A 26,056-nucleotide genomic window follows, 5' to 3' on the forward strand; every position below is an offset into this window, starting at 1 on the left:
TTTTAAAATATTGGCCTCTTTGTCTGCTTCCAAAAGAAATCTGGTTGCACCAACTATACCCTGAATGTCCTACTTTCTCTGAAGGTTTGGTGGATCCCAGGAAGGTTCTGCATCACCAGCAAGCAGCATTTCACAGAAGGCTCTCCTGGGCTGAGCTAGAACAAGGCCCTCTCCTCTGGTGACCCAACCACGGCAGAGCCAACCTCTCTGACTCCTCTCTCCTCCTGGGTTTTGCTCCAATTCATCATTGCCTCCACGCTTACTGCTTATCATGCCGACCTAGACAGCACCCACCTCAGGGCCAACACCCATCACAGAGGGTGGGGCTCAGCCAACAGAGGGCCCACGGGCTACCAAGCCACACACCTCTCTTAGAAGGCAATAAGAAAGGCTCTTAAAAGATGAACTAAAAAAAAAAAAAAAAGTTCTGTTTCTTTGGCAACACATTTCTGGACCGTTTGACATTTTTAAATGGGAGTACAGAATACTTTTGTTGGCAGAAAAGAATATAAATAAAAATCAACTTTAAACATATATTCTAAAAAAACTAGTGGCGCCATTAACAAAAATGGGATGAGGAGATAATCTACGTGGAGGATGACTTGTTTAGAGAGCGTGGGATTTATGGTGCTGGTGTGCCGAAAAGAAATGCTTCGTAACCGGATGGAATTCAGACCCTGCAGTGAGTTTGATACTGGAGCCAGAGATGGGGATTGGGGTTGAAATCAGGAAGAGGACAATTTCTCCATCAACTTGTGAAAGGAGGAAATGTAGAATGAGGACAGGACAGGACGAGAAAGAAACACAGAAGTAATAAATAATGTGGCAAGAAACAGAGGGGGGACCAGGAGTGTGTGTCGGGGAAACCAGGGAGAGGGACAGTCAACTATGCCAGCTGCCTCCAGGTGGTCAAAAAGGATTTAATGATGAAAGACATCCACACACCTGTGCATTCATAGGGTCCTCATTTATTGAGCACCTACTACATGCGTGTCCCTGTGTTAGTCACAGGGTGAGCAAAACGGTGAGGGGGAAGAAAAGGCATGGCCTCTGCCCTCTTCTTGGAGCTTACAGTCTAGAAAAGAAGTCAGGCATCAGCCAGGATCACACTAATACGTGTAAAATTCCCCACAGTGGGAAGACCAGAGGGAGTGGTGAAGGTTTTAGGAGTGTTACCTAGACATGGAGGTCAGAGTCTTCCTGAGAAAGTGCTGGTGGGGCTGAGACCTGAAGGGGCAAAGGAGGGGACGGGGAGGAAAGCAGGGAGGGCAGCACATGCAAAAGCCCCAAGCAGGAGAATACAGGGTCTATCAAGGAAGAAGAACAAAGCAATTTAAAAATCAAGGTGTAGGTAGAGCAAAGAAAGTGAAGGGGAGAGCGGCGACCGACAAAGCTGGGGAGGCGCCCGCTGGGGCATGTGAATAGGGTTTTGATCTTGATTAAAAGCAATGAAAAGTGACTAAAATAGTTTTAAGTAGGAGGTAAGTGGGTAGGATGCAGCGACATGATCAGATTTTAAATCTGCAATTCACTGATTGCATTCAATGGTGACCTATAATATTGGAGATAAAATTTTCAATAGAGTTGGAGGGAAGGAAGGAGAAAGGCCGGGAAGTGACATCAGGGTAAGAATGTAAGGAAATGTCAGGAGGAGGAAGGGTCTGAAGGGTCCAAGCGCTAGTTATATACACTTCCTTTGCCTCCATTTCCTACCTGTAAAATGGGGGCGGTAGTATTTACCTGATAGGTGTGTGTGTGTGAAATGGATTAATAAATGTAAGGCATTTAGAACAATGCCTGGCACATAATAACACTCAAGAGATGTTAGCTATTACTATTATGTTCTAAGAGTTTGGCACACAGAAGAGGGAAAGGAGGTAAAATTTTTTAGAGGACAGCAGAATCAAAAAAAGCCATGTTGTTGTTAAGGTTAAACCCTCTCTCTGAGGCCTGGAAGATGAAAGGTAGGCCAGATGGCACGGTCGCTGCTGGCTGTCAGCTGCCCATACCTTTGGCGGCTCTGTGGTCATCTTGATGCTGGCCTGCAAGATCGAGATAGGGAAGTCTGGGTGGGGGCTGGAGCTGAGCCAGAGGCGGAAGGAAGGGTGTGGATCCTCCACCTGCAGCTGTTCCACCAGTTTGTCCAGGTTAGGCATCCATGACAGCGACAGGTGGCAGTTGGCCAGGAACACCCAATGTCCTGCAAGGAGATGCTGGATGCAGTGGGAACCATTCCCTATGCCCCACCTGTCCCCCCACTTTCCACCTGATTGTGTGTGTGGTGGCTGGGAGAGATGGGGTCCAAATGCTCAGGTGCCACCCCTGGGGCCTTCTGGAGAAGTGGGAGCTGCAGTTACAGCAGGGCGAAGGAGGTGGGAGGTGGTGGGCAGTCGGGCCAGGGACACAGATGGGGGCAGAACAGGATGGATACTGACCCTGAACCACACCCTCTCGGAGGAGCCGAGCCGCGATGGGGGCCTGGCCCTGGCCCAGAGACAGGGCATGGAAGCGCTGGGCCATGCCTGTGTGCTCTGCCAGCTGGAGCAGGGTACTGGTGGGGTCCACGCCGGGGGACAGGATAAATATGAGTGGGGTCCGCGGGGCTGAGTCTTCCATCACCTGCCGGCAGCACAGGGCGTGGGCTCAGGCAGAAGGCCGGGTGAGGCAGTGGGACAGAGATTGAGGAAATGCGGGCGGCCGCCTGGGACAGGGAGAGGGAGGCGGGAAGGAAACCAAGCCACTGACCAACTTCATGTTTAGCACAGGCGGCTCAATGAAGCGGGAGCCAAGGTTGGAGACGATGAAGGAGGTTACGCAGGACGCCACGCGGTCCTGGCGCAGGGAGCGAACGATCAGCATCCGTTGCATTTCGTTGCAGGCGTTCTCCCACTCACCTGGGGGTGAGGTGAGTAATCGCAGGGAGAGTGAGTCGGGAAGAGCTGGGAATGTAAACAAAGGGGCACCTGCAGGAACACCGGGTCAGGAGGCAGATGCGCTGAGGGAACTTGGGAGAGAGAGGGGAGGAATTAGAGAGGGAAGAGCGGGCACGCGGCTGAACGAGGGCAGGAGAGAGGCAGGAGAGGGAGGCCTGGCCCCCAGGCACCTGGCAACATAGCCTTCTCCGGGGTGGCACTGGTGTACCACAGGTTCCAGTCACGAGGATACTGTTCAAAGGAGTTCATGAGCCCGTGGAAGTTGGTCAGTTTGTCCAGCTCTGTGATGTTATCCCAGTAGGCGTCTGCGAGCCAGCTGGTACAGGGGTTATCCATTTGGCCCTCGCGATCCAGGACCTGGGGGTGGGAGGGTGGCGAGAGGAGAAAACGATTGACCGGGAACACCCCAAAAGGAGCATTATCTCTTTTTTCAAGGTGGAAAAGCCATGATGAGTATTTCATGAAACAAAATGAAGAAATAAATACAGGAATCTGAGGTGGATCGGAATCCACCTTTACTGGGGAAATAAGTGGGGGGGCGGGGGCGAGGGTGGGGGCTAGGTCTCTGAGACGCCGTGCGGAGGTGCCACAGTCCGAAGTTAAGAAGCGGGCGCCCTCTGGTGGTTGCCTGGCAATAATGCCTCTTACCCGAATGATTTCAATTGCAGCCTCACCCTTGAGAGAAGCACAAACTAACTGTTCACTCACTCATTTACCCTTTTTAACAAATATTTGTTGTTCACCAACTATGTGTTTTAAGCACCTGGGACACACCACTGAACAAAACAAACACCTCTGCCCTTGAGGAGCTTATTTTCCAACATGAGACAGCGGATACTGAACCAAAAACATAACAAGTAAATTATCTAGTACGATAAAGGTGGCAGTGCCATGGAAAAAGAGAATAGGTTGAGGAGGATAAGGCAGATTGGAAGTGCTGGGGGGTAGTCTGAAATACTAAATAAGAAAGTCAAGGAAATCTCAGTGAGGTGAGATTTAAATCAAGACTTGAAGGAGGGGAGGGGGAACAATTTTCTGGCAGAAGGAACAGCCAGTGCAAAGGCCCTGGGGTGGGATATGCCTGCGACAAGAGGAGGCCCGTGCAGCTGGAGTGGACGGAGTGTGGAGCTGGGCAGCGGGGGATGACATCAGTGACGGGGCATCCATTTTCAAAGAACCTCTCTGGTCGCTGTGTTGAGAGACTAGGGGTGGCAGAGGCTCTTGCTAAAATCCAGATGAGAGGTGAAGTGAAGGTGGCAAAAGGAACGAAACTGTTGTCCAAGGAGGGTGTGCTGACGGCTCAGGGAACCGTGGTATGGTTGGCAGCTTTAAGGGCCCGCCTGAGGTGCACGGTCATGGATTTAAAGTGAGTCCAGTCGGTGTGGGCATGTTTTTCTCCAGTCAAGCTCAGCTGCATGGGTCACACTGGGACAGAGGGGAAGGAGAGCTGGATCTTACCAGAGCCGTAGCTTCAGCGAGCAACTGCCACACCGTGCCGGGGGTGTGTGTGGGGGGGGTGGGGGGTGGTGCAAAGGGGCTGAGGGTGTTGACAAGGGAGAAAGTGTAATGGTGGCCACAAAATTAGGCTGGGGAAGGAGTGGCCTGCGAGGCAGTGAAAGAGTGGCCAGCTCATACCAACCAGCAGGTCGCAGGTAAGGGGCCCAAAGCCCCGCCTGTAACTCGGGCAAGGAGGCACAAGGCAAGTCACCCCCCGCGGCCCCCCGCAGGAGTTTTTCAGGCGCCTGCTCCTGCCAGCGTCCCTCCGCGCACACGCACTCGCTGGAGCCTCAGGCCTTACCCTCTGGGTGTGGAGTCCATCCCCAGCCTTGTCCGCCCCACCCTCGGATGTGCCCTCCGCTCCACTCACCACGCCCCCGCGCAGAAAGAAGTTGTATTCATCCATGTTGAGTTTGCCGGAAGTCTCCAGGATTTTGGCACACATCTGGAAACTGAACAGTAGCTTGTGGCGCTCGAAAAGGGTGCGGCAGGTGTACCTGGGAGGGACAGGGGATGGGGGGGCGGGAGGTAGGGTACTCAGCATGAATGCTTCCTGAGAGAGGACCGGACCATCACACAGCCCTACACAGAAGGAGGGCCTTACTCAGCTTCGAGTCCAAACCTCCTGTAAACAGCCAAGCATTCGGGGCACTAGAGAGAGGACGTGGTTTTCCCAGAGTTTCCTCAACAACGACTGGACCCCTGCTATGTGCCAGGTACTCTGCCAGGTCCTGAAGACACAAAGATGAACAAGCACGGTCTCTGTGCTGGAAGAAGTCAGGTAGAGTGGGGAGGACAGGCGAGAGGCCATCAGCTACCATAGGACGTGATGAGTCCTATATAAGGGTGGCAGTCCCCGCCCTGCCTGGAGCGGAGCTGCCTGGAGGTACAGCCGAGTTACCGAGTGATTGGCAGAGAGGAGAGGGGAGGACGCCAGGGAGAGCTCAGAGCACAAGCGAAGCAGGCAGTGGGGGCGGGAAAACCAGGGCGTGCAGGCCGGTCAGCGGTGCTCAGGCATCCAGCGTAAGGAGGGGAAAGGTGAGGCTGGGAGGCAGGTGGTGGCCAAGGCATGGAGGACTTTGTGGCCATTGGACACGAAACCACCACCAAAGAGTGTAAACCGGGAGTGGCATGGCCAGATTTCTGTGTTTGAAAGGCTCACGCTGGTGCCTGCAGGAGGACAGATTAGAGAGGGACAGACTTGGAGGCAGAAGGACCTGTTGGGAGCCCGTTGGGGAATTCAGAAAGAAAGATCATGGCGGCCTCCACTGAAGTGCAGTCATGGCACTGGGGAGACTCGGGTGGGGTGGGGGAACAGTTTGCAGAAAGAATCATGAGCAAAACCTAGTGACTGATCTGAGGGGTGAGGGACAGCGAAGAGTCAGGAACATCTCCTGGCTTCTGGCTTGGGTGCCTGGGAGGCGGGTGTTGGTGCCACTCAGGGGTGTGGCCCCGAAGAAAGGGGGAAGCTAACGAGTTTGACGTGAAACAAGCTGAACCTGAAGGCTCTGTGGGAAGCCCAGGCAGAGGGGTCAGGAACCTCGCTACTCAAAGTGCGAGCCACAGACCAAGAGCCGCAGCTTCACCTGGAGCTTGTTAGAAATGCAGGCTCCCAGGCCCCAGCCCAGACCTACCGAATCTGAGTCTGCATTTTAACACGATTCCCAGTGCGTCGTGGGCACGTGAACCGTTTGAGAAGTGCTGGTATAGGAGACGGTCCTACACACAGGGCTAATGCTCAAGGGAGACCTGAAGAGAAGATACACTGGAACAGGGACTAGTCAGCCCGTGGATGACGGTTAGACCCCGACCGCGGACGCCACCCAGGGGAAGTGCGTGGAGAGAGGAGCAGGGGGACAGGAGCGGTGGCATGGGGCAGCACGAAGGCACGAGTAGCAAGAGGGGTCGGCGTAGAGCCACTGGGCCTCCCGCCGAGCTCGCGCGGCGCGCGGGGCGGTCTGCGGTGCGCAGACCTGTAGACGGCGTAGGTGTGGTACTCGTTCAGGTAGTCGATGCGGTCCTCCAGCTTGTTGCTGCGATGGCTCTTGTCGATGCTGAGGATAAAGAGGCTGATGTAGGCGTCCAGCGAGAACTGGTACATGGGGTCGATGCGGCCCATGTCGTTGAGCACGAAGAACAGCACCGAGGCCCGCTGGGCGCATGGGCGGTAAGCCTGTGGAGGGGGCGGAGTCAGGGCCGGAGGGGCGGGGGCTCGGGCAAGGAGGGGGCTGGGCCGGAGGGCGCAGGGGCTCACCTCGCGGGCCAGGTCGATGTTGATCTCCGTGGTTTCGCTGGTCTCTAGCTGCTTTGTCACCTCCGTGGCGGTTATCTTGGAGGTCCGCAGCGTGTTCACCAGCTGCACGTCGTCTAGCAGGGAGCCTGTGGCCTCGTTCAGCAGCCTGGAGGGAAGCCAAGAGGCACGTGGGTGGAGAGGCTTTAGGGGTACTGGGCTGGGGTCGGGGAGTGGGGAGACGCCCCCATCAGCCCCCCGGGGCTGTAGTCTGGCCTGCGAGCAGACGAGTGGGCCGCGGGTGGGGGGAGGCAAGGTCTCACCGAAGGATCTCGTCCTCCAGCTCCTCGAGCTGCCTCTTGCCAGCGGCGATATTGACGACCAGTGAGTCCTTCTGCTCTTCCAGCTCCGGCCGCTCCTTCCGGACCACGACGCCCAGCAGCTGGGCCTCCAGGCCCTGGGATCGCCAGGACTCGTGGTGAGAATCCCACCGCGGTGACCTTTACCCATTTCGTCCCTTTACCCCTCTCACGCCCCGCATCCGCATCCGCAGGTGCCCGACACAATCTTAGCCTTTTCTCAATCCTGCCGGGCTCTACAGCCCTCCCGGGTTCACCCTAGTTCAGTCTAGGCATCAGCCCCCACCCACCTGTTCTTTGACGGCAAAGTTGACAATGGTGGTCTTGGCTGAGGTCTCTGGGCCGTAGTGGGGGTTGGAGAGCTTGGTGGTGATGTAGAATCGGAAACTGGTATTGTATTCCACCTCCTTATCTCCGATGCGCATCAGCAGGTGGCCACCTGCACCCACAGGAGGGTCAAGGGAAAGGACCCCACGTGACCAGGTGTGGGCTGACCCGTTGTTCCCCAACTGGAATCCAGTAGCAGCGACTCAGCCTGCCCTAATGTGCCCGGCCCAGGGCTGTCTGAATACAGGGACAGGTAAGTAGAGGACACAGCCAAAGGCCCAGCCCTTTCTTCCCCTGTGTCCGACTCGGCTGGGCTCTAGGGTTTGTCCTCCAGGCCAACCCCACAAGGAGCCTGGGCGCTCACCAGTTCGAGCTACAGATCTGTTGAGCACAGGGTTGAGTGTGGGGTCCAGATATTCCTGCACGTTCTGGAGCAGTACTGGGTGTCCAAACTGGATGGCCTTTTCTAGGACTCGAAGGTAATCGCTCATCTGCAGATCGATGATCTGTAGGCCCTAGAGAGCAAGGAAAAAGATGCAAGAACTGCTGCAGCATCCAAGGGGGGTAATGGCCTGAGGGAAGGACCTCAGGAAGAGTCAGGCTTGGGAAGAGAATATAAGGGGACAAATCAGTCCCCCAGCCTTATACCTGACTTCCTTCCATGTTCTTTATCCATTTCAGGGCCTGGGCCTGAGGATCAATCATCAGTGCCCACCTGAAGGAGGAAGCGTGAGTCAGAAGACAGGCTCTCTGCCCTTACTCAGCCTCGTGCTCCCAGCAGCACACTTACCTGTTGCCACGGGTGACAATGATGCCATTCTCAGTGGAGAAGGCATCTGAGGGCAACCCTTGGAGGTTCCAGTCCCGAACTTTGGTAGGATTGGACAGGAATTTATTAAAGGTGAAGTGGGGTGAGCAAGGAACTTGCAGCTCCGAGATCTGGGTGAGAAGAGCCCCAAGCTTCAGCCTGGAGATCTGAGCCCAGCACCCCTGCCCCTTCCCGACATCTCTGTTACTCCCAAAGGCCACAATCTCAGAGCCCACGAGCTCACTCATCACGCCTAAGCCCTGCCTCACCTTCCTGATCCAGATTTGTTTGACGATCTCATCCCGGTAGTTGGTCAGGAAGGGTCCCATGTAGGACAGGAAGGCAGCTGCCAGGAGACAGTCTCCCACCAGGTAGCCCAGATCCTCCTCCAGGCCCTGGAGGACAGCAGGGGAGGTGTAAGGCTGCCTGGGCCCCCAGCCTGGAGACACCTGGACTGCTCTGAAGGCACTCTCCTCTGGACACTAACCAGATCAGAGAGTTTTTGCCTCTCCTAGACCCTTGCACCCTGAGAACTCTAACCTACTCTCACAACTTTTGAGTTCCCCATCTTTTTTTCCCTTTTCTTCATATTTGGGCCACACCATCCGGCTTACAGGAATCTCAGTTCCCCAACCAGGGATCGAAGCCGGGCCATGGCAGTGATAGTGCCGAACCCTAACCACTAGGCCACCAGGGAACTCCCTTGAGTTCCCCATCTTTAACAGCAATGTTTATTTCTTACGATAAGGCCTAACCCTCTTGTGAAGCCAGGAGCTCACCGAGGGTAGAGACGAGATGCCCCAGCTCGGTTTCAATCTGGCCAGTGGGCTATGTCAAGGGTCCTCGTGTGTGCTTTCCAGCCCTACCTAAACACAGAAGCAGATCCCCCACGGTACAAAAAGTCTCTCCTTCTACTATTCTCACCAAATGTCAGGAGGTGGAGGGGAAGAACTCCCATGCCCCATTCTTGGATGTCCCTTCACCCAAGTATCCCCATTTCCCCCGCCTGTCCCTCAACCTAAATGGGACGGGAGCTCTTGGCACTGGTGGGCAGGGAAGGAGGACAGCCAGGTGGTGCAATGATCTCACCTTCACCGTCTCCTCCCATCGGGCCTTCTCGCCAGCCAACCCAGACACCAGCATCCCGGCTCGTTCCAGCTTCACCTCCATCTCCTCGGACTTCTTGCGAAGCTCCTCCTTCTGTGCCAGCTTCTCATCGTACTGTTTCTTCAGCATCTCCAGTTTCCCGGCCACCTGGGAGGGATCAGAGTACAGGGATCAGACACGGGGCTTGAGGCCAGATTGTCCTGGCTTCGGATCACCAGTCTGCCGGGTTGTGGGAAAATGAACCTCGGGGAAAATGATCTCTTTGAGCCTGTTTCCTCACGTGCAAAATAAGAACAATCAACACCTGCCCTACAGGGTTGTTGTGAGGAGAAAAACAAGATCAAATATGTGTGATAAGTTGCGTTTTCTTTCCCATCCCTCCACCACCCTTTCCTTGAGCCTGGAAACTACTTGGTAACGGACTCAAGGCTGAGTAGGAGACGGACCTCTCGTAGCATAGTGATAAAGCACACAGGATGTGTTGGCAAGAGAGGACCAGATAGCACAGAAATAACGGCCACTCCGTGCCAGAGGCCACACCTAAGGTGAGACCTTGAGAGAGGAAGAAGGAGTTAGAATGAACCCAGGAACTCTTGGAGGGAGGAAGAGGGAGTCCATTCAGGAAAAAGGCCCAGGTCCGAGGTCCCACCGAAGATGGGACCTGGGAAGAGCCTTACCTCTTAGAGAAGCCTCCCTCACCTCGACTCATTGCCACCCTGTGGGCTCTGCTGAGGTTGGAATATATCACTCAAATCTTTTTTTTTTTTTTTTTTTTTGGCCGTGCCGTGCGTCTTGTGGTATCTTAGTTCCCGGACCAGGGATTGAACCCGTGCCATTGGCAGTGAAAGCACAGAGTCCTACCCACTGGACCGCCAGGGAACTCCTTACCACTCAAATCCGAAGTCAAGAACTGACTGTGTGGTGATTGTTTTGTAATGTTTAGAAATATCGAATCGCCATGTTGTGCACCTGCAACTAACATAGTGTTGTAGGTCAATTATACTTCAAACAAACAAACATAAAAAAGAAGTCAGATCTGTGATTACCAAAGGCAAAGATAGGGGGTGGGGGAGGGGAACTGGATGAGGCAGTCAAAAGGTACACTTTTCCCGTTATAAACTAAATAAGTATTAGGGATGTAACGAACATGATTAATATAATTACACTACTGTATGTTGTACATGAAAGTTGTTAAGAGGGCAAATCCTGAGTTCTCATCACAAGGAAAAAGGTTTTCTTCTTTTTCTTTTCTTTGCCTCTATACGAGATGATGGGTAGTCACTAAACTTATTGTGATCATCATTTCATGATGTATGTAAGTTAAATCAATGTGCTGTGCACCTTAAACTTACACAGTGCTGCATGTCAATTATATCTCAATAAAACTGGAAGGAAAAAAAAAAGAACTGAGGGCTTCCCTGGTGGTGCAGTGGTTGAGAGTCCGCCTGCCGATGCAGGGGATGCGGGTTCGTGCCCCGGTCCGGGAGGATCCCACATGCCGCGGAGCGGCTGGGCCCGTGAGCCATGGCCGCTAGGCCTGTGCGTCCGGATCCTGTGCTCCGCGGCGGGAGAGGCCACAACAGTGAGAGGCCCGCGTACCACACACACAAAAAAATAAATAAATAAAAGAACTGAGTCTTTTCCAGGACCCGCTATGTGTGCCTGACTGGCGAACAGTAATTGTGTCTGTGAACACACCGTGTCACCTGTTCTCTTCATGAAGAGGAACGGGGGGCTGGCCTTACACTAAGTGTCTGCCACAGGGTGTGCACACGATAAACATTAGTTCTCTTTCCTGCTGCATCCCCACTGGGAGAGGCAGTCTGCAACCGTGCAAGGAGTGCTCCGATCACTGCCCCACTTTCCTGAGTGATGGCTGTAAGGATAAATGTGGGTTGCAGCACAACGCCTACTGTGTACTAAGCAAGCAGGACCTGGGCTCAGCTATTGAGGTTGACCTCCGAGAACTTGGGAATGGGAAAGGGAGCTCTCCAAGGAATATTTTTTAAGGCAAAGTGGAGATTCAAAATGTCACCCTTGAGTGACAGGACGGCTTATAGGTCAAGCCTTGGTAGGAATCTGTTGGAAGCCATTAGCATCTAAAGAAAGAAGGTGTCACTCAGTGATCAGCTGGGCCACTTGGAGGCTGGGGACCTGCAGGGAAATGTAGGTCCCCTTGCACACGCGTGTTGGGTTATCTGGCAGGCTCTACCGCGTGACCCCTGTCATCAGGTTCACGCGACCACCTCCGTGCGCTGAGGCCATGCTCATCAGCAACACTCTGATTATAATTTGGCTTCCCATGGAGACTGACTGGTCTCTGGGGAGGCAGCCAGCCCACATGACGGATCTATATTTCATTATTTATTTTGCGTGTGGTGTTGTCTTCACTGTTTTTATTTTTCATGTAAGAAATATATGCACAAGGTTAAAAACCTAAATAATATAATAAAAGGGGTTATAATGAAAAGCAACAGTCTTCTAGCCCACTTTTCCTACTCAGTCCCATCCTTCAGTAGCAAATTATTTTTTAACCATTCCTCTTTTTATGTCTTCTGGTAATTACTTCCATATCTGATTATTACACTTATGCCGTTACTATACACATATATATACATACACACAGTTTTTACATTTTTGCAGTTTTAATCTTTTTTTTTTTTTTTTTTTTTGGTGGTACGCGGGCCTCCCACTGTTGCGGCCTCTCCCGTTGCGGAGCACAGGCTCCGGACGCGTAGGCTCAGCGGCCATGGCTCACGGGCCCAGCCGCTCCGCGGCATGTGGGACCTTCCCGGACCGGGGCACGAACCCGTGTCCCCTGCATCGGCAGGCGGACTCTCAACCACTGCGCCACCAGGGAAGCCCTTAATCTTTTTTTAATTAAAAATTATTATGAAACATTTCAAACCTAGAAAAAAGACTAATATAAGCAATACCTATATACCCATCACCTAGATTTAACAGTTGTTAACATTTTGCTATATTTATTCCATCAACTTGTTTTTTGCCAAAGTATCTTAAATTGCAAACTCATGACATTTCAACCTTAAATACCTCATAAGGCATCTCATTTTTTAAAAAGGACATAATCATGGCATCATTATCACACCTAACATCATCTTTATCTTTTTTTGAAAATAACTTTTCCCATTTATGTCTTTTTTTTTACACTATTGAAATTTTATTTTTTTTTCAAGAAACAGGATTTTATAATAATTTCTTTTGCTGTGTAATACAGCTTTTATATTGTATGATGTTTTCTTCTTTTTTTTAAACATCTTTATTGAGGTATAATTTTGAATAGTGAATATGTTTCACATGAATCAACATTCTGAAGGAACGAAAACATATAGAGTGAAGGGACCATCTTCCTCCTCCTCCAGCCCCCAGCACCCAGCACCCAGCCCCAGCCCCAGCCCCAGCCTGAGAGAGAACCACTATTGCCAGTTTCTTTTCTTTTTTAAATTTATTTTTGGCTGCGCTGGGTCTTCGTTGCTGTGCGTGGGCTTTCTCTACTTGTGGAGAGCGGGGGCTACTCTTCTTTGCGGTGCGCGGGCTTCTCATCGCGGTGGCTTCTCTTGTTGCAGAGCACGGGCTCTAGGCGTGCGGGTTTAGCACGCCGCATATGGGATCTTCGTGGACCAGGGCTCGAACCCATGTCCCCTGCATTGGCAGGCGGATTCTTAACCACTGCGCCACCAGGGAAGCCTCTGAGTGAAAGTCGTTAAGCCAACCCTGTGATATTCTGACCTTGGCAGGTGGCTGCAGCTTTTTCCAGGGGTGAGTGGCTATTTCTATAGAGGCAGGATGTTTGAAGGAGGGCAACTTCTAGGAAACTGGACTTGGGCAGAGGAAATACGTAGTCTGCAAGGGTGGCCTTAATTAAGAGCATTGCAGAGGGCTTCCCTGGTGGCGCAGTGGTTAAGAATCTGCCTGCCAATGCAGGGGACACGGGTTTGAGCCCTGGTCCGGGAAGATCCCACGTGCCGCGGAGCAACTAAGCCTGTGCGCCACAACTACTGAGCCTGCGCTCTAGAGCCCGTGAGCCACAACTACTGAAGCCTGTGCGCCTACAGTCTGTGCTCCACAACAAGAGAAGCCACCACAATGAGAAGCCCGCGCACCGCAATGAAGAGTAGCCCCCGCTCTCCGCAACTAGAGAAAGCCCGCGTGCAGCAACGAAGACCCAACGCAGCCAAAAATAAATAAATAAAATTTTTTTTTAAAAAAGATAGCATCAACCAAGTTAGAGGGCAAGTGAAATTGAAAAACTTGGAAGCAATGAATCTGTCTTTCCAAAAGGGAAATGGTTAAATAAACGATGGTCTACAAAAAAAAAAAAAACACGAAAGAAAGACTTCCTTGGTGGTCTAGTGGTTAAGACTCCGCGCTTCCACTGCAGGGGGCACAGGTTCAAACCCGGGTCAGGGAACTAAGATCCTGCAAGCTGCGTGGCACGGCCATTTAAAAAAAGAAAAATGATGGTCTAGCTATCTACTGGCATAACATGCAGCGGTCAAAAGAAAGCAGGAACTCTTTATACACTGATACAGAACAATCTTCGATATATAAGTCAGTAATATAGCAAGGTGCAGAACAGTATGTGTAAGTAATGTAAAAAAAAAAAAAGAAAGAAATTTTGCCGAAACAATAATCTGTAATATGGGTTGCTTTCAAGGGAGCAGAGCTGGTGGCTAGAGAGTAGAAGGTGGGAGAGAGAATTCTTACTGGATATGCTTTTGTACTTTTTAATTTCAAACCATGTGGATGTATTTATATTACCTATCAAATCAATGATAGAAAATTAAATGATAGACTGAAAGAATTTTGAACTCTTGATAATAACATATTCTGCCTGGTTAGGGAGTTACTTGTGCATATATCTTGTAGGAAATCACCTTCTGGATCGTCTAGCCCACTCACAGGAAATACCCCTCTCTACCTCCAGACGACCCCATCCCCTCCCCAGGCTCCAAAGCCCCCACATTCCTCCAGGTCCAAGCAGCAGTGTGACACCTTTGTCCCATCCCCCCGGCAAAGACACATTTGCCACACGGATTTCATCGGCTACTGTCTCAGGGTCCCTCTCCAAAGGGCCCCCAATGAAGGATGGCAGACATTGCCGGCTCCCCCGTCAGTCTTGGGAAGGGCTCCTTGGGGACAGTGCCCCTGTGTGTTTGTAACCCTCTCAGTCAGCTTAGCTTTCTGAGCCAGAGGCAGACTTGTCTAAACAAGGCACAGACAGGGAGGCAGATAGGACTGCAAGGGAGAGGGGAGTAGAATTTGACAGGGAAAATTAAACAGTCAGGAAGCATCCCTCAGAAATCTGGGAGAGGGACCACCTCGGAAAACGGAAAACGCGGGTGTGAGGCTCACCTCACGCAGCTTCTCCTGGGCCTCGGCCAGGGCCGCCTGCTTCTCCTGAAGCTGGGCCAACGCAGTGTTCATGCGGATCCGCTTGGGCTCCACCACCCGGTACAGCCGCCCGTACAGCTGCGGGGAGACAGCAGGCACCCTCTTACCCGCCACCCACTCACCTGCCCGTGATCCTTCCTTCCCACTTGGGTCTTCCATCCCCCCTCCTCCTGGGCCGGCCTCACTGTTCCCCCCTCCCCACTGGCCACCGCTTACCTCCATGGCGCGAACCCACATGCAGAGGGACTTGGCAGCCAGCGACACGCGGCCGATGATGTCAGGCTGGAAGTCCGGCTGGGCGCAGTAGGCCCCGATCTTCTTCAGGACCTTATCTGAGATATTGTCCTTATCAAAGTTGATAAGTGACTTGATGAAGTTCTGTTCCCCTGTGGGATGAAGGTAGGGGGCCTCAGCCAGAGGGCCCAGCCCCCCTCCTCATCCAGGCCACATGCTTCCTGGGCTCAGTTCCCAAGGCCAGCATATCTGCCCTCATCCCGAGCTCCTTCTGCTGACCTTGCTCCCTTCTCTAGACCCTCGAAGCTCCCAGGGCCTCCAGGACCTCCGCAGCCTCAACTCCCATCACTTACCTTCAACGCTCTCAGCCCGACTGCCCCACACACCGCTCTTTCTATATACTCTGCACCTTCCTCTAGGGCAGGGGCCACCAAACTACAGCTTACAGGCTACATCCTACCACCAGAACTCAGAGCAGGAAAACTATCACAAGAATAAAACAGAAAGACTCTTTATATCCATTTTCTGATTCTTGTGTTTTTGGAGGATGGGCGAGCGAAGACATTCCTGTCCTTGGATTCTGGGATATATTCCTATAATTCCTATAGCTTTATGAAATTTTTTTTTTTTTTTTGCTTAAATTAAGATGAGTCATTTTCTGTAACTTACAACCAAAGAAACTTGACTGACATTTATGCCTTCTCTTCCTTCCTGGGCTCTGTGCTTTGAGGGTTGGTACAATGCATCCTTCATCTCTGTCTCTCCGAGTGCCTGACACCCAGCAGATGATTAGGGAATGCTGGGTGGACTCACGTTAATTACCTTCCGGATCCCTGGCTTACCTAGCTGCCTCTTGGCCTCTACCCAGGTGGGCTCGTTGCCTCGGAGAATCATGACTGCCTGCAACACCATCTCCACTTGGGCAGGGGGCCGTCCATAAGACTTGATCTCTCCTATATCCTTCTTGTTCAAAGACTCCAGGGCCTGGGAAAAGGGATTAACTTGGGGACAAGAGTCAACTCAGGTGGTAAGACAGCTTCCTTTATGGAGATAGGACCCAGCTGAAGTTCCCCTCTTCTTCCCTACTTCCCCAGGGACTTTGAGAACAAAGAAGGCCGGCCCCACCCCCTTCCTGAGCCCTCCCACCCCGATACCCGCATGGCCTCTTCCAGGGCTGGCAATGCCTCTTCTAGATCCTTCTGGGCATTGTCAGCCAGTGCCTTGCACTTAACTTCCTCAATTGCAATCTTCTCACTATTGGCTGTGACAGCCTACGGATAAAAAGAAAACGAGGGTTTTGACTTCACCTTGAGCAAAAGTGGCGGTGACGGTGCTGGCGGCAAGAGAAAGAGAAAGCTAAAGAAAACATGAGGAGTGGAACTCCCATTCCCTGCTCTGTAACCAGTGGAGACTGGGAAGCCCCTGCCCAGTGGGTGCGGGGTGTAGGGGGCACGAGGGGCAGGGGAAGGGGGCGGGGGCACCTTCTGCTGCTCATCCGCTTCCCGCTTCTGCTGCACAATGATGACCAGGTACTCCTCGCACTGTTTCTGGAACTCAGCCACCTTTTTCTTGGCATCCTCCAGCTCCAAAGACATCACTTCCACCTTTTCCCTAGTTTCATCGATCTTAGACAACCCCGTCCGCAGCTTATTGGCTTGGTCCAGCAGCTCCTGCCGCTTCTCTGCCAGCAACCTAGGGGACAGAGTAGGATCGGTGCCTCAGGAGCCGGGGCACCCAGAAAGGAGAGGCCCATTTAGTCTCTTCCTTCCCAGAGCGGCTCTGGGCCCTGTCTTCCTGCCCGTGGCCACCAACACCATCCTGGTCAGATTTTTATCATTTCCTGCCTGGATCATTGCCAGCAGCCTCCCAACCGGTCTTCCTGCTTCCAGACTCTCGTGCCTCCGATTTATTCTACACACCGCTGTCAGAATCCGCTTGCTTGCTACTGTTTTCATCACACCACTTCCCTACTTGAGACTCTTCCCCGCTGTGCAGCAGACAGGGGGGCTGCAGTGAACCAGAAAACACAAACTTCTCTCAAGGGGGCGGCCATCTCTGGGCTCCAACCTGTTTTTTTCCATTTGAGAACGAATGTGGGCTCAGTATTGCCACAATTTCTGATGCTTCGAGACAGACTGGAAATCAGGAGTTTTCTAAGGCTCCCCAAGTTTTAAATGTTGGCGACTCACTCAAAAATGAGTTTTAACATTGTACAGCCAAAGGAAAATGTCTATGCAAGATTGTTTTCTGGATTAAGTAATAATAGGCATGTGAAGAGCTTAACGCAGTGACTGGGAAATCCTAAACAGGATGTTAGCCTATGTACCCAGGGAAGGCAAGGACTTTATTTTGTTAACTGGCATATGTATTACAAGCATCTAAAAGAGTGCCTGGCACAGAGTAGGTGCTCAAAAATATATTTTATATGAATGAATATTGGCTATCATTATTATTACAAATGGCTTTTTCTTCACCTTTGAAATACTAAATCCAATAAATGAGGGTTTTTTTACCTTCTTATATCCTTCAAAGCAAATTATTGTGTTGTGCACATAAAAACTCAGCCAGTACAACTTAATGAATGAATATACAATTCTTGGGAATGGTGGAAAGTCTCGAAGATGTTAAAGGCAGAGAGAAGAGGACCTACATTGTCATATATACCCATAATATAAAGTCACAGTTGTATTGTGGTTGGGAAGAGAGACATCATTCTAGAAGATAAGGACAGAGAGGTGTATAAAGTGGTCACAGCCAGAGGGCCCCTGAGATGGCCATGTCCCCTGGAAACCCCATCTCTCTGTTTAACTTCCTGGACAGAATCAAGGTCTCTGGCATCTCTGCCATCCCACATCAACATCCCAGTCCTCGAGCGGGTCCCCTTGGCCAGCTCCCGGATATCTTCCCTGACTTCATTTCACCAAGCACCCTCGAAAGACACCAAGCTCCCTGGCCCTCTGTGCCCCCTACTCTTCATCGTACTTTTTATATCCAGATACAAGTTCCAGGTAGTTGGTGGGTGTGACGTAGTTGTATCTTCGAAGTTCCAGCAGCATCTTCTGGGAATACTGAGCCACTGACCAGTGCATGGTGACGAAGATCTGGGCCACCTTCCTGTGGATCTGAGGCCAATTCATAGACGAGGTGAGACAGAGCAAGAGTAAAGGCAGACAGAGAACAGAAATGGGCGGGAGGTGCAGGGGGGTGAGGAAAGGTGGGGAGGAGGGCCTCACGTTCTCCTGCGTCCCCAGGTCTGCTCCCACCAGATACTTCTCAGCCACCTCCAGCAGGGCCTCGCGGGGCCACTCTGAGAACCAGTTGATGGTTGTGCAGTTCACCAAGGCTGGGTACTGGCGGATCCAGTTCCTGGCGTGGGTTTCGAGAGGCAGTTAAGCCCAATCGCAGACTCAGCCTCCAGCGAGGGGCTTCGTCACAGCCCCACCCACTCCCCAGGAACCTAAAAGCCCCACCCCCGTGCCCCTGTGTCTCCTTGTCCAGGTTTTGCTCCCCTCAGAGCTGATTCAGTGCAGGGTTTAGAAACAGGTTCTGCGGTCAGAAAGACCCGATTCCACACCAACTAGGTGTGGATCTCGGGGCAAGTGATGTAATCTTTTGAACGTCATTTCCCTTAGCTCTAAAATGGGAATAACAAAACATACTAACTAGACTTGTTAGGGGATTCAATGGGGTGACACATGTAAAATGCTTAGCACAGAGCCTGGTACATGGTAAATATGCCATAAACCAAAAAGATGAAAAGATAAACAAAATGGTAACCCAAACCGCCTCTCTGCACAAGTTCTCTGTCGTCCTATTTTCCAATGCCCTTGAAAATCTAGTCATACCAAGAATGGATCAAATGTGGTGTATACACACGATGGAATATTATTCAGCCTTAAAGAGGCAGGAGATTCTGACACCTGCTACAGCATGGATGAACCTTGAGGACGTTATGCTAAGTGAAATAAGCCAGTTACAAAAAGACAGATACTGTATGATTCCACCTCTATGTGGTATCTAGAGTGGTCGCTCACAGAAACAGAAAGTAGAAGGGTGGTTGCCAGGGCCTGGGGGTGGTGGGGGAAATGGGCAGTTGTCCAGTGGGTATAGAGTTACAGTTTTGCACAATGAGAATGTTCCCGAAATCTGTTGCACAACAGTGTGAATATACTTAACACTGCTGAGCTGTATACTTAAAAACGGTTAGAGACTTCCCTGGTCCCTAGAGTGGTTAAGACTCTGCGCTCCCAATGCAGGGGGCCCAGGTTCAATCCCTGGTCAGGGAACTAGATCCTGCACGCATGCCGCAACTAAGAAGGCTGCATGCCACAACTAAAGATCCCGTGTGCCACAACTAAGACCTGGCAACCAAGATAAATAAATAAACATTTTTTTTTTTAATTTAAGAACTTCTCTTTAGCAAAAACAAAAAAACGCCAAAAACTTAAAGAAAGTGAAGAGACAAGCCACAAATCTGAAAAAAATATGGCTAAAATGATTAAATTTTATGTGTGTTTTTAACCACAATTAAAAATTTAAAAACAAAACATAAAAACCACCTCCATCTTCCGGAAAAATAAAGAAATCTGATACACCAAAAGGCTCCCATGTAAGCAGCAGGAACGTGCTGAAGGAAACACAGGCTATGTCCAGGAGACGGGGTGTACAGGGCTGGAGAGGCCAGCGCCATTCCGGAGTCTCGCCGGAAGAAGGCACAGAGGCCAGAACCGGGGAGGAGGACCCCGCGATGAGTGGGGGCCTCGAGGGAGAAGGCTGTAACAAGTCACCTGAAGGGGTCGCCCACGGGGCTGAGGCAGAGGACGATGTGCAGGTTGTTCCGCACGCGCTCGGTGAAGTAGGCGAAGAGGCTGTCCGAGGACTCGGGCACCTGCTCGGCGCGGGCCTGCTCTATGATGAGCGTCTGGATCTGCGTGGAAGCCGCAGTCAGAGGGCTGAGGTTCCAAGGGCAGAACCCAGGGCTGGAGGGAGGAGGGAGCAGCGGGTGGCGCTGGGCTCACAGGGTGTGGGTTTTAAAGCAGCTCGGCCCACCTAGCGTCCCGCGAGGGAGGATGGCAGAAGAGGAAGCACCACCTAATGGGGGGCTGGAGGGAGGGGGTGCTACGGCAGCATCCTCTGGGATTAGGTGAGAAGGGGTTAGTTAGGAAGGCCAAAGAACCAACTGGTAGTGGGTGTGGAAGGATCGCACCTCTTCAAATTCATCCGCCTTGTAGAGATTGGGGACCTCGCCTGAGCTGAGGATGTTGTTAATGTCCTCTAGGAATGATTCGTCAGCAACCTGGGTGTCCACAAAAAGGAAGGACGTGGCCTTGAGCTCTACCCCAGCCTGGAGATACAGACGCTTGATATCTGGGCCAGAGGAGACAGAAACACTCTTCAGATTCAGCATCCTGTCCCTCCTTCCCCTTCTGAGATTCAGGAGCCCTCCCCCAGCTGGCAACACATACATGACACCGTCCTGTACCCCACCTGGGGCCTGGCGCGGCTCCCTACCCGGCTTCCATCCCTCCTCTCACTTGTCATCACAGGAAGTTCAGGCATCTGATCTTTCACTCCCAGCCCCAAACCCTCTTCCATCTCAGAAACCCAGTGTTACCGTCTCGGAATTCCTGCTTTCGATAATGTTTGGTGACCTCAATCTGGAAGGTGATGTACTCGCAGATGGATGAGGCCAAGCGGGCCAGACTCTGGCGTCCGCTGCCCCCAATGCCCACCAAGAGCATGTTGCCCCGAGGCTGTCCAATGACCCGCACAATCCGTGTGACTGGAGGGTAGGGGGTAGGGGGTGGGGGTAATGAGTTGGTTGAACAACCTCAGGGGACCTCCAGGCCCTAGGCTGGGGACTGGGACGACTAAAACTGCAGTAGAGGAACCAGGCAGCGTGGCAAGAGGTTGGTGCCTGAAGCACTCGTAGCAATTCAACTCTCAACGTCCACCATCTCTGTTAAACACCATCATCAAGGAAAAGCCCACCCATGGCCACAAGCACATCTGGGGTTAGGGAGGAAGGCAACTTCTGAGACTTGATTTGGGAGCAACCTGGGAAGAGATCCCCATTTCCTTGGAATATCCCATAACTGGGAGGCTGGAGAAGGGATGGGAGCAGGAGGTGCTCACTGTGTTCAATGGCCTCTCGGAAGAGCACCAGCTGCATTGGCACGACGGCGGGTGACAGGTTGTACTCATTTAGCGCCGTCTCCATGGCTGTCCTCAGGACCGTCAGATCCGTCAGGTCTTCGTACACCTTGGGCTCCCGCAGGAAGTCCCCTGGGTCATGGGAAGAGGGGGGCAGATCTCAAATGCCTGGTCCTCCCCAGGCTTCCCCAAAGGGCCCTACGCATCCATGGGACTTGGTGCCCCGCCTCCCCTTCTAACCCATCTCCTAAGGGTCTCCAGCCTAGAGGGGCCACAGCTCCCAGCTCACCAAAGATGGGAGAACGTTTGTTGGGACAAAGGTTATGAAATGTGAGGTCAAAGAAGGAGCCGAGTTTGTCACTTATGATGCCCACGAAGGCTTCCATGTCTGCCGTGTCAACTAGTCGGTCAGAGAAGACTCTGTTGGGAGGGAGCTGGGGTGAGATCTGGGAATGAAGAGGAGCGTGGTCTTGGGGAAGGGACAGGCGGGTGGGGGGTGGAGGATTCGGCTTGGGAAGGCCTGGACCTGGCAGGCACAGCTACCTCACCTGAAACATTCATGGATCCAGAGGCGTGTGATGCTGGACTTGGTATCGTGAAAGTCCTTGCTGGCTCTCAGCATGCCCTGGAAAACCTAGGGAAGGGGCGTGGCTAGTGGGATGGAGGGAGGGAAGAGAGTGCCTCCAGAAGTTTTAGAGAAAGCAGCATTCCCGGATGGGGGTGGTTTGGGGTGTGTGGGCTGCTACTGAGCTCCAAGGCTTACTTTGAGGAGAGGAGAATGCCTCCAAGGAGGCCGTGCTGGGCCAAAGGGGCAAGGTCTGACAGAATTTCACCTTGGAGATGTCTCGAAGGTTGAAGAGGTAGTGGATCTTGGCAGGCGTGGGCAGGAAGCGCTGTACCACAGTGTTGTACACATCCAAGGTGGCCTTGGTCACCACATCCCCAGTGGGCTTCACCTCTTCCTCAAAGTCCTGGAGCTTCTGATTGATCATGGTGCCGAATATCCGGAGGATCTGCGACTCCTAGAAACAGGCTCTCAGGCTCAACATTGCAGGCTCGTGACCTTTCACCCAAGGGGGGGACTAGGGTCAGGGGAGAAAAGCACTTGTCTTGGGGGCAGAATTTAAGGGGGGCACAAAAAAACCTCATAAATCAAGAGAAATAATGCTTTAGTGTAGTATTTAAAAATCAAGATTAATGCAAACGGTCCACGATGAACAAATACGAACATTTTAAATAAAGACGGGATCCGTATTGCTGGTTTTTCCTTTTGCCTCAGGCTCTCATGAGGCTCAGCACGGTACTATACTGACCTTGTACTTATTTAAAATTTTGGCATCTTGTTCATTGTGAATTTTTGGCATAAATTTTTTTTAACGTTACATGAAAAATATTATTTCTCTTGACTTCTGAGGGCTCTGGGTGCCCCTGAGTGCCTCCCTTGCCTCACCCCAGCCCTGGGCCGCTCCCAGCTCTCTGCTTTGGAGGCTCTACCTTCCTTGTCCGTTTGGTCCCCACTCTCTGCCCACTGGGACTGTTAGGCTTCACATGCCGGAGCCAGGCTACACTCTCACCCTGCAGCTCTCCTAGCTCAGCAGAAGCAAGGCTCCTGCAGAGAGCGGTCTCCCCTCCACGTATCATAGCTCCCTGAAGGCAACTCAGCCCGGGGGGTCCTTGGGCCCCTCTGTGATCTGCCCCGTCGTTCTCTGAGCCACAGATGGCTTGGCCTTCTACAGTCCCCTCCCCCAGCCCTCAGGATGCCCTCACCGTAGGGAAGGTCATGTTGATGATGTTGAAGCGACTCTGCAGCCTTGGGGAGATGACGGTCCGTCCACCCCCGGAAGGGCCCATGGCAGCCATCAAGAACATGTCCTAGAGAGCAAAGACCAGATGGGGTGGGGGGTGGGGTGGGGGGTGGAGACAGGCGAGAGGATGGGAAGAGAGGGAGCATGGAAATAGGGAGGATGTGAGAGGAGCCATGAGGAAGAGAGGAGATGGAGGGACAAACAGGAAGAGGGAAGACAGGGACAGAAAGAGCAGGAAGAAACACGGAGTAGAAGGGGCAGGGAAAGGTGAGGGGAAGGAAGGGATTTGGGACACTTTTACAGAATTACTAAAGTAATGTATTTGTTCTTATTTCATCATTATAATCCATGTTCCCAATTGGAAAATAGAGGTAAGTTAAAAAAACAACATTTGATTACGTCTTCTAGACTTTCTCTTCTTTTCTATTTTAAATAAATAAATAAATAAATAAATAAATATATATATATATATATACACACACACACACATGTATCTGTGTATGTATGTGCGTGTTTTTTCTCAGAAACGTATGAATATGTTATTAGGTGAGTTTTGGACCCCGAGGGCCAGACAGATGAGTGCCCCAGATATCAGGCTGGAATGGCTGCCCATTGATTCAGGAAAAAGAAACAAGACATTCAGAATCCCATGGGAGAAAAGCCAGGACTGAAGGGAGACACCTGGATTCTGGGTGGGGAGCGGAGGTGGTTACTGAAACAGTGGGAGGTGGAGAGGCCTGGAGACGTGGTTATGGGCAGCTCTGGCTGGCATCAGCGTTGCCATGGGAGCAAGGAATAAGAGGCCTGGGAAAGGAGTGGAAGTTGGAGGACAGGCTCCCTTGGTCAGGAAGCACAGGACAGTCAGTGAGGAGGGTTACTAACAGGAATTGATAACCTAGGAGCCAGATGTCTGGGTCCTGAGAAAGGCAGGACACTCCTGTGTGGGGAGGAACATAGGCTTACAGGATTCTATCCTGGGGTCCCAGAGGAGCGGGGACTGAACCCATCATGGGCGGGAACGGAGGCCTGAAGAACAAATTTTCGGGATGCTTACTCGAATGTACTTGATGGTCTGCTTTGTTCGATCGTACCAGAAGCCATAGTCAATCCAGAGGCGAATCAGCTCCAGGGGGGGCTGGGACCCAAACGTGTCCTTAGCTGGCATATTTAGGTCATCCATGAAGGTGATCATGCTTTTGCCTCCAAATGGCACATAGACACCCTTGGTTCGCTTCTCCACCCTGCTCTCAATGATGCTCTGCACATTATTGGATGTGGTCTGGTGAAAAAGGCACAGAATGAATGCTTGGGTCCCCCAGGAGAAATACGGGGTTAGAGAGGAGTGTCGACCAGGCACTTGGATCCCAAGGGGGAGCAGAGGCAGGGAAAGAGCAGGGAGCTGGCGGCCTGGCCCTGGGTCCTGCCACACACCTGCGCAGACATGTTGACAGTGAGCACTGACCACTGGCTGGAGGGCAAGGACTGCAGGACACTCTGAGCGATGGACGTCTTTCCAGTCCCCACGGGACCCACCAGCAGGACGGGGTTCTGGTTGGCCACCAAGGTGCTCACCAGGTAGTTGTAGCGGACAGTGTCAACGGTGGGCACCGTGATCTTGTAGAAGGGGAAGCTGGTGGGGAAAGGGACTGTGTCTCAAGATCGTGGCCCGCTCCTTTCTAACTCCCGCTTCCTTCTGCCCCGCAGTGTTTATCCTCCTCCGGCATCACCACTCTCTAATCGCCAAGCCTGCCTCCTGCGGGGTCCGGGGATCAGGCATTCTCCTGAAGGACCCTGTCCCATTTCCTCTAGATCCCACTTCCCGCACTGGAAAGCCATCTCTGCCTTGGGATCCACCCTCTCTTCCTACAGCTCACTTTTGCACCCCTCTTTGGCTCTCTCACCACATCGCCCACCCACCGCAGCCCCAAGCCTGACCCACCCCCCAGGTCCGGCTCTCACTTTGGAGGGTAGCGCCAACTCTTTGGGAGCTTCTCCTCAAATGATGTCCAACTCCGCATCTTGGGGTCCACAAAATACTCGTACACTGTGTCCTGAGGAGGGAACGTGTGGCGGGTTACCAAAGCCTTCCTTTAGCTTTTCCCTGCCCAGAAAAAGCGCTCACAGACCACTGGGCAGAAGAAAGAGAGCTGGGCGGCAGGCTGAGGCTCAAGAAGAGTCTAAGGATTAGGGAGGCAGAAAAATAGGGCAGCTGGGTTTGAGGGCCCTGACCTTGTTGGGGAAAGTGCCCTCAATCTCTCGGAGGTAACTGTCGATCTTCTTGCGGCCCTCCTCATCCACGGAGGCACACACAGACCAGATCATGCTGAACACAAATGTCAGCTCTACCATGGAGACAAAGTTCTCACCATCAGCTGGGTTCACCTGGGTGCAAAAGGAGAAACGGAAATACCGTAAATCTGTAAGAGGTGGAGGCGTCTAATTTTGGCAGCTCATCACAAAGGCTTAGAGTTTCCCTCCCTTCCTGGTTCTGTTTGGAAAACCGTATGGCTGTAGATAAACCTAAGTCAAAACATTTAAATTAAACCTACGAAGTTACAGCGACACGGTGGGAAATTGTGTTGAGACTCCATTGTCTACCATATTGAATTCAGAATCTTTAGTCTGTCCTTCCAGCTCAACACACATCTCAGCATCCTCTTCTCGGGGTCTCTGCTGCAGCGAAGAGGGGTTGTAACACCGCCAACACCATCCACCCATCACCCACCCTGCCCAGCGGGGACTGACTCTTGTGTCTCTGTGTTTTTGCAGAAGCCATTCCCTTTGCCTAGACTGCCCTCCTCTCTTTGTTTTGTTCATCAGCGTTCTTCCCCCTACCCAGTCCTCCTTAGCAGCTGGGTGCCATTGACACTATATTACTGTCCTTTTCCCCTATGTCATTTTGCAACTTCACCCACATGGTTTTAATTTATATTAACCATACCAGGAATGGCACACACTGTTATAGATCTTAATTGTCATATAACTTTATATTAATAGTTGAGTGATCTGTCAATGTCCTTAAAGACAATATGAACCATTTCTAGGCAGTAATTTAATCTCAACAGAAAAATACTCAATTTTGGTCCTTACTCCAAAATTCTAAACCAAACAAAAATTTTCTTAAATATCAGTTAATCTGAAAATTTCTAAAACCCCTCATCAGATTAGGTGGGGAGCTCCTCCCAGCA

General features: G+C 51.9%; 1 protein-coding gene across 16 annotated transcripts in view; it reads right to left on the reverse strand.

Annotated features, from left to right (window-relative positions):
* DNAH2 (dynein axonemal heavy chain 2) overlaps window positions 1-26,056 on the reverse strand; it is an 87,871-nt gene that overhangs the window by 5,069 nt on the left and 56,746 nt on the right. For 9 of the 16 annotated variants that reach the window (XR_010937462.1, XR_010937464.1, XR_010937463.1 and 6 more), the window contains exons 48-80: window positions 25,098-25,250; window positions 24,828-24,919; window positions 24,300-24,498; window positions 23,923-24,147; window positions 22,831-22,935; window positions 21,897-22,085; window positions 21,612-21,697; window positions 21,353-21,483; window positions 21,046-21,195; window positions 20,525-20,692; window positions 20,117-20,277; window positions 19,698-19,837; window positions 18,144-18,276; window positions 17,893-18,032; window positions 16,392-16,602; window positions 16,065-16,181; window positions 15,753-15,894; window positions 14,893-15,062; window positions 14,638-14,754; window positions 9,244-9,408; window positions 8,424-8,549; window positions 8,137-8,285; window positions 7,995-8,061; window positions 7,711-7,861; window positions 7,310-7,458; window positions 6,984-7,117; window positions 6,685-6,829; window positions 6,404-6,603; window positions 4,801-4,927; window positions 3,104-3,290; window positions 2,746-2,894; window positions 2,436-2,619; window positions 2,010-2,200 (exon numbers count right to left, since the gene is read on the reverse strand). Coding sequence is in view for 9 of the 16 variants with exons in the window: in XM_067715627.1 (XP_067571728.1) it covers window positions 2,010-2,200; window positions 2,436-2,619; window positions 2,746-2,894; window positions 3,104-3,290; window positions 4,801-4,927; window positions 6,404-6,603; window positions 6,685-6,829; window positions 6,984-7,117; window positions 7,310-7,458; window positions 7,711-7,861; window positions 7,995-8,061; window positions 8,137-8,285; window positions 8,424-8,549; window positions 9,244-9,408; window positions 14,638-14,754; window positions 14,893-15,062; window positions 15,753-15,894; window positions 16,065-16,181; window positions 16,392-16,602; window positions 17,893-18,032; window positions 18,144-18,276; window positions 19,698-19,837; window positions 20,117-20,277; window positions 20,525-20,692; window positions 21,046-21,195; window positions 21,353-21,483; window positions 21,612-21,697; window positions 21,897-22,085; window positions 22,831-22,935; window positions 23,923-24,147; window positions 24,300-24,498; window positions 24,828-24,919; window positions 25,098-25,250 (4,953 nt within the window). In the remaining 7 variants the exon portion in view is untranslated. Of the gene's footprint in view, window positions 1-2,009; window positions 2,201-2,435; window positions 2,620-2,745; window positions 3,005-3,103; window positions 3,291-4,800; window positions 6,604-6,684; window positions 6,830-6,983; window positions 7,118-7,309; window positions 7,459-7,710; window positions 7,862-7,994; window positions 8,062-8,136; window positions 8,286-8,423; window positions 8,550-9,243; window positions 9,409-14,637; window positions 14,755-14,892; window positions 15,063-15,752; window positions 15,895-16,064; window positions 16,182-16,391; window positions 16,603-17,892; window positions 18,033-18,143; window positions 18,277-19,697; window positions 19,890-20,116; window positions 20,278-20,524; window positions 20,693-21,045; window positions 21,196-21,352; window positions 21,484-21,611; window positions 21,698-21,896; window positions 22,086-22,830; window positions 22,936-23,922; window positions 24,148-24,299; window positions 24,499-24,827; window positions 24,920-25,097; window positions 25,251-26,056 lie in introns of those variants that run through there. The other 7 variants (XM_067715626.1, XR_010937465.1, XM_067715630.1 and 4 more) reach the window with 7 other exon arrangements.

The sequence above is a fragment of the Pseudorca crassidens genome, chromosome 19, assembly GCF_039906515.1.
Source record: "Pseudorca crassidens isolate mPseCra1 chromosome 19, mPseCra1.hap1, whole genome shotgun sequence".
Taxonomy (NCBI): domain Eukaryota; kingdom Metazoa; phylum Chordata; class Mammalia; order Artiodactyla; family Delphinidae; genus Pseudorca; species Pseudorca crassidens.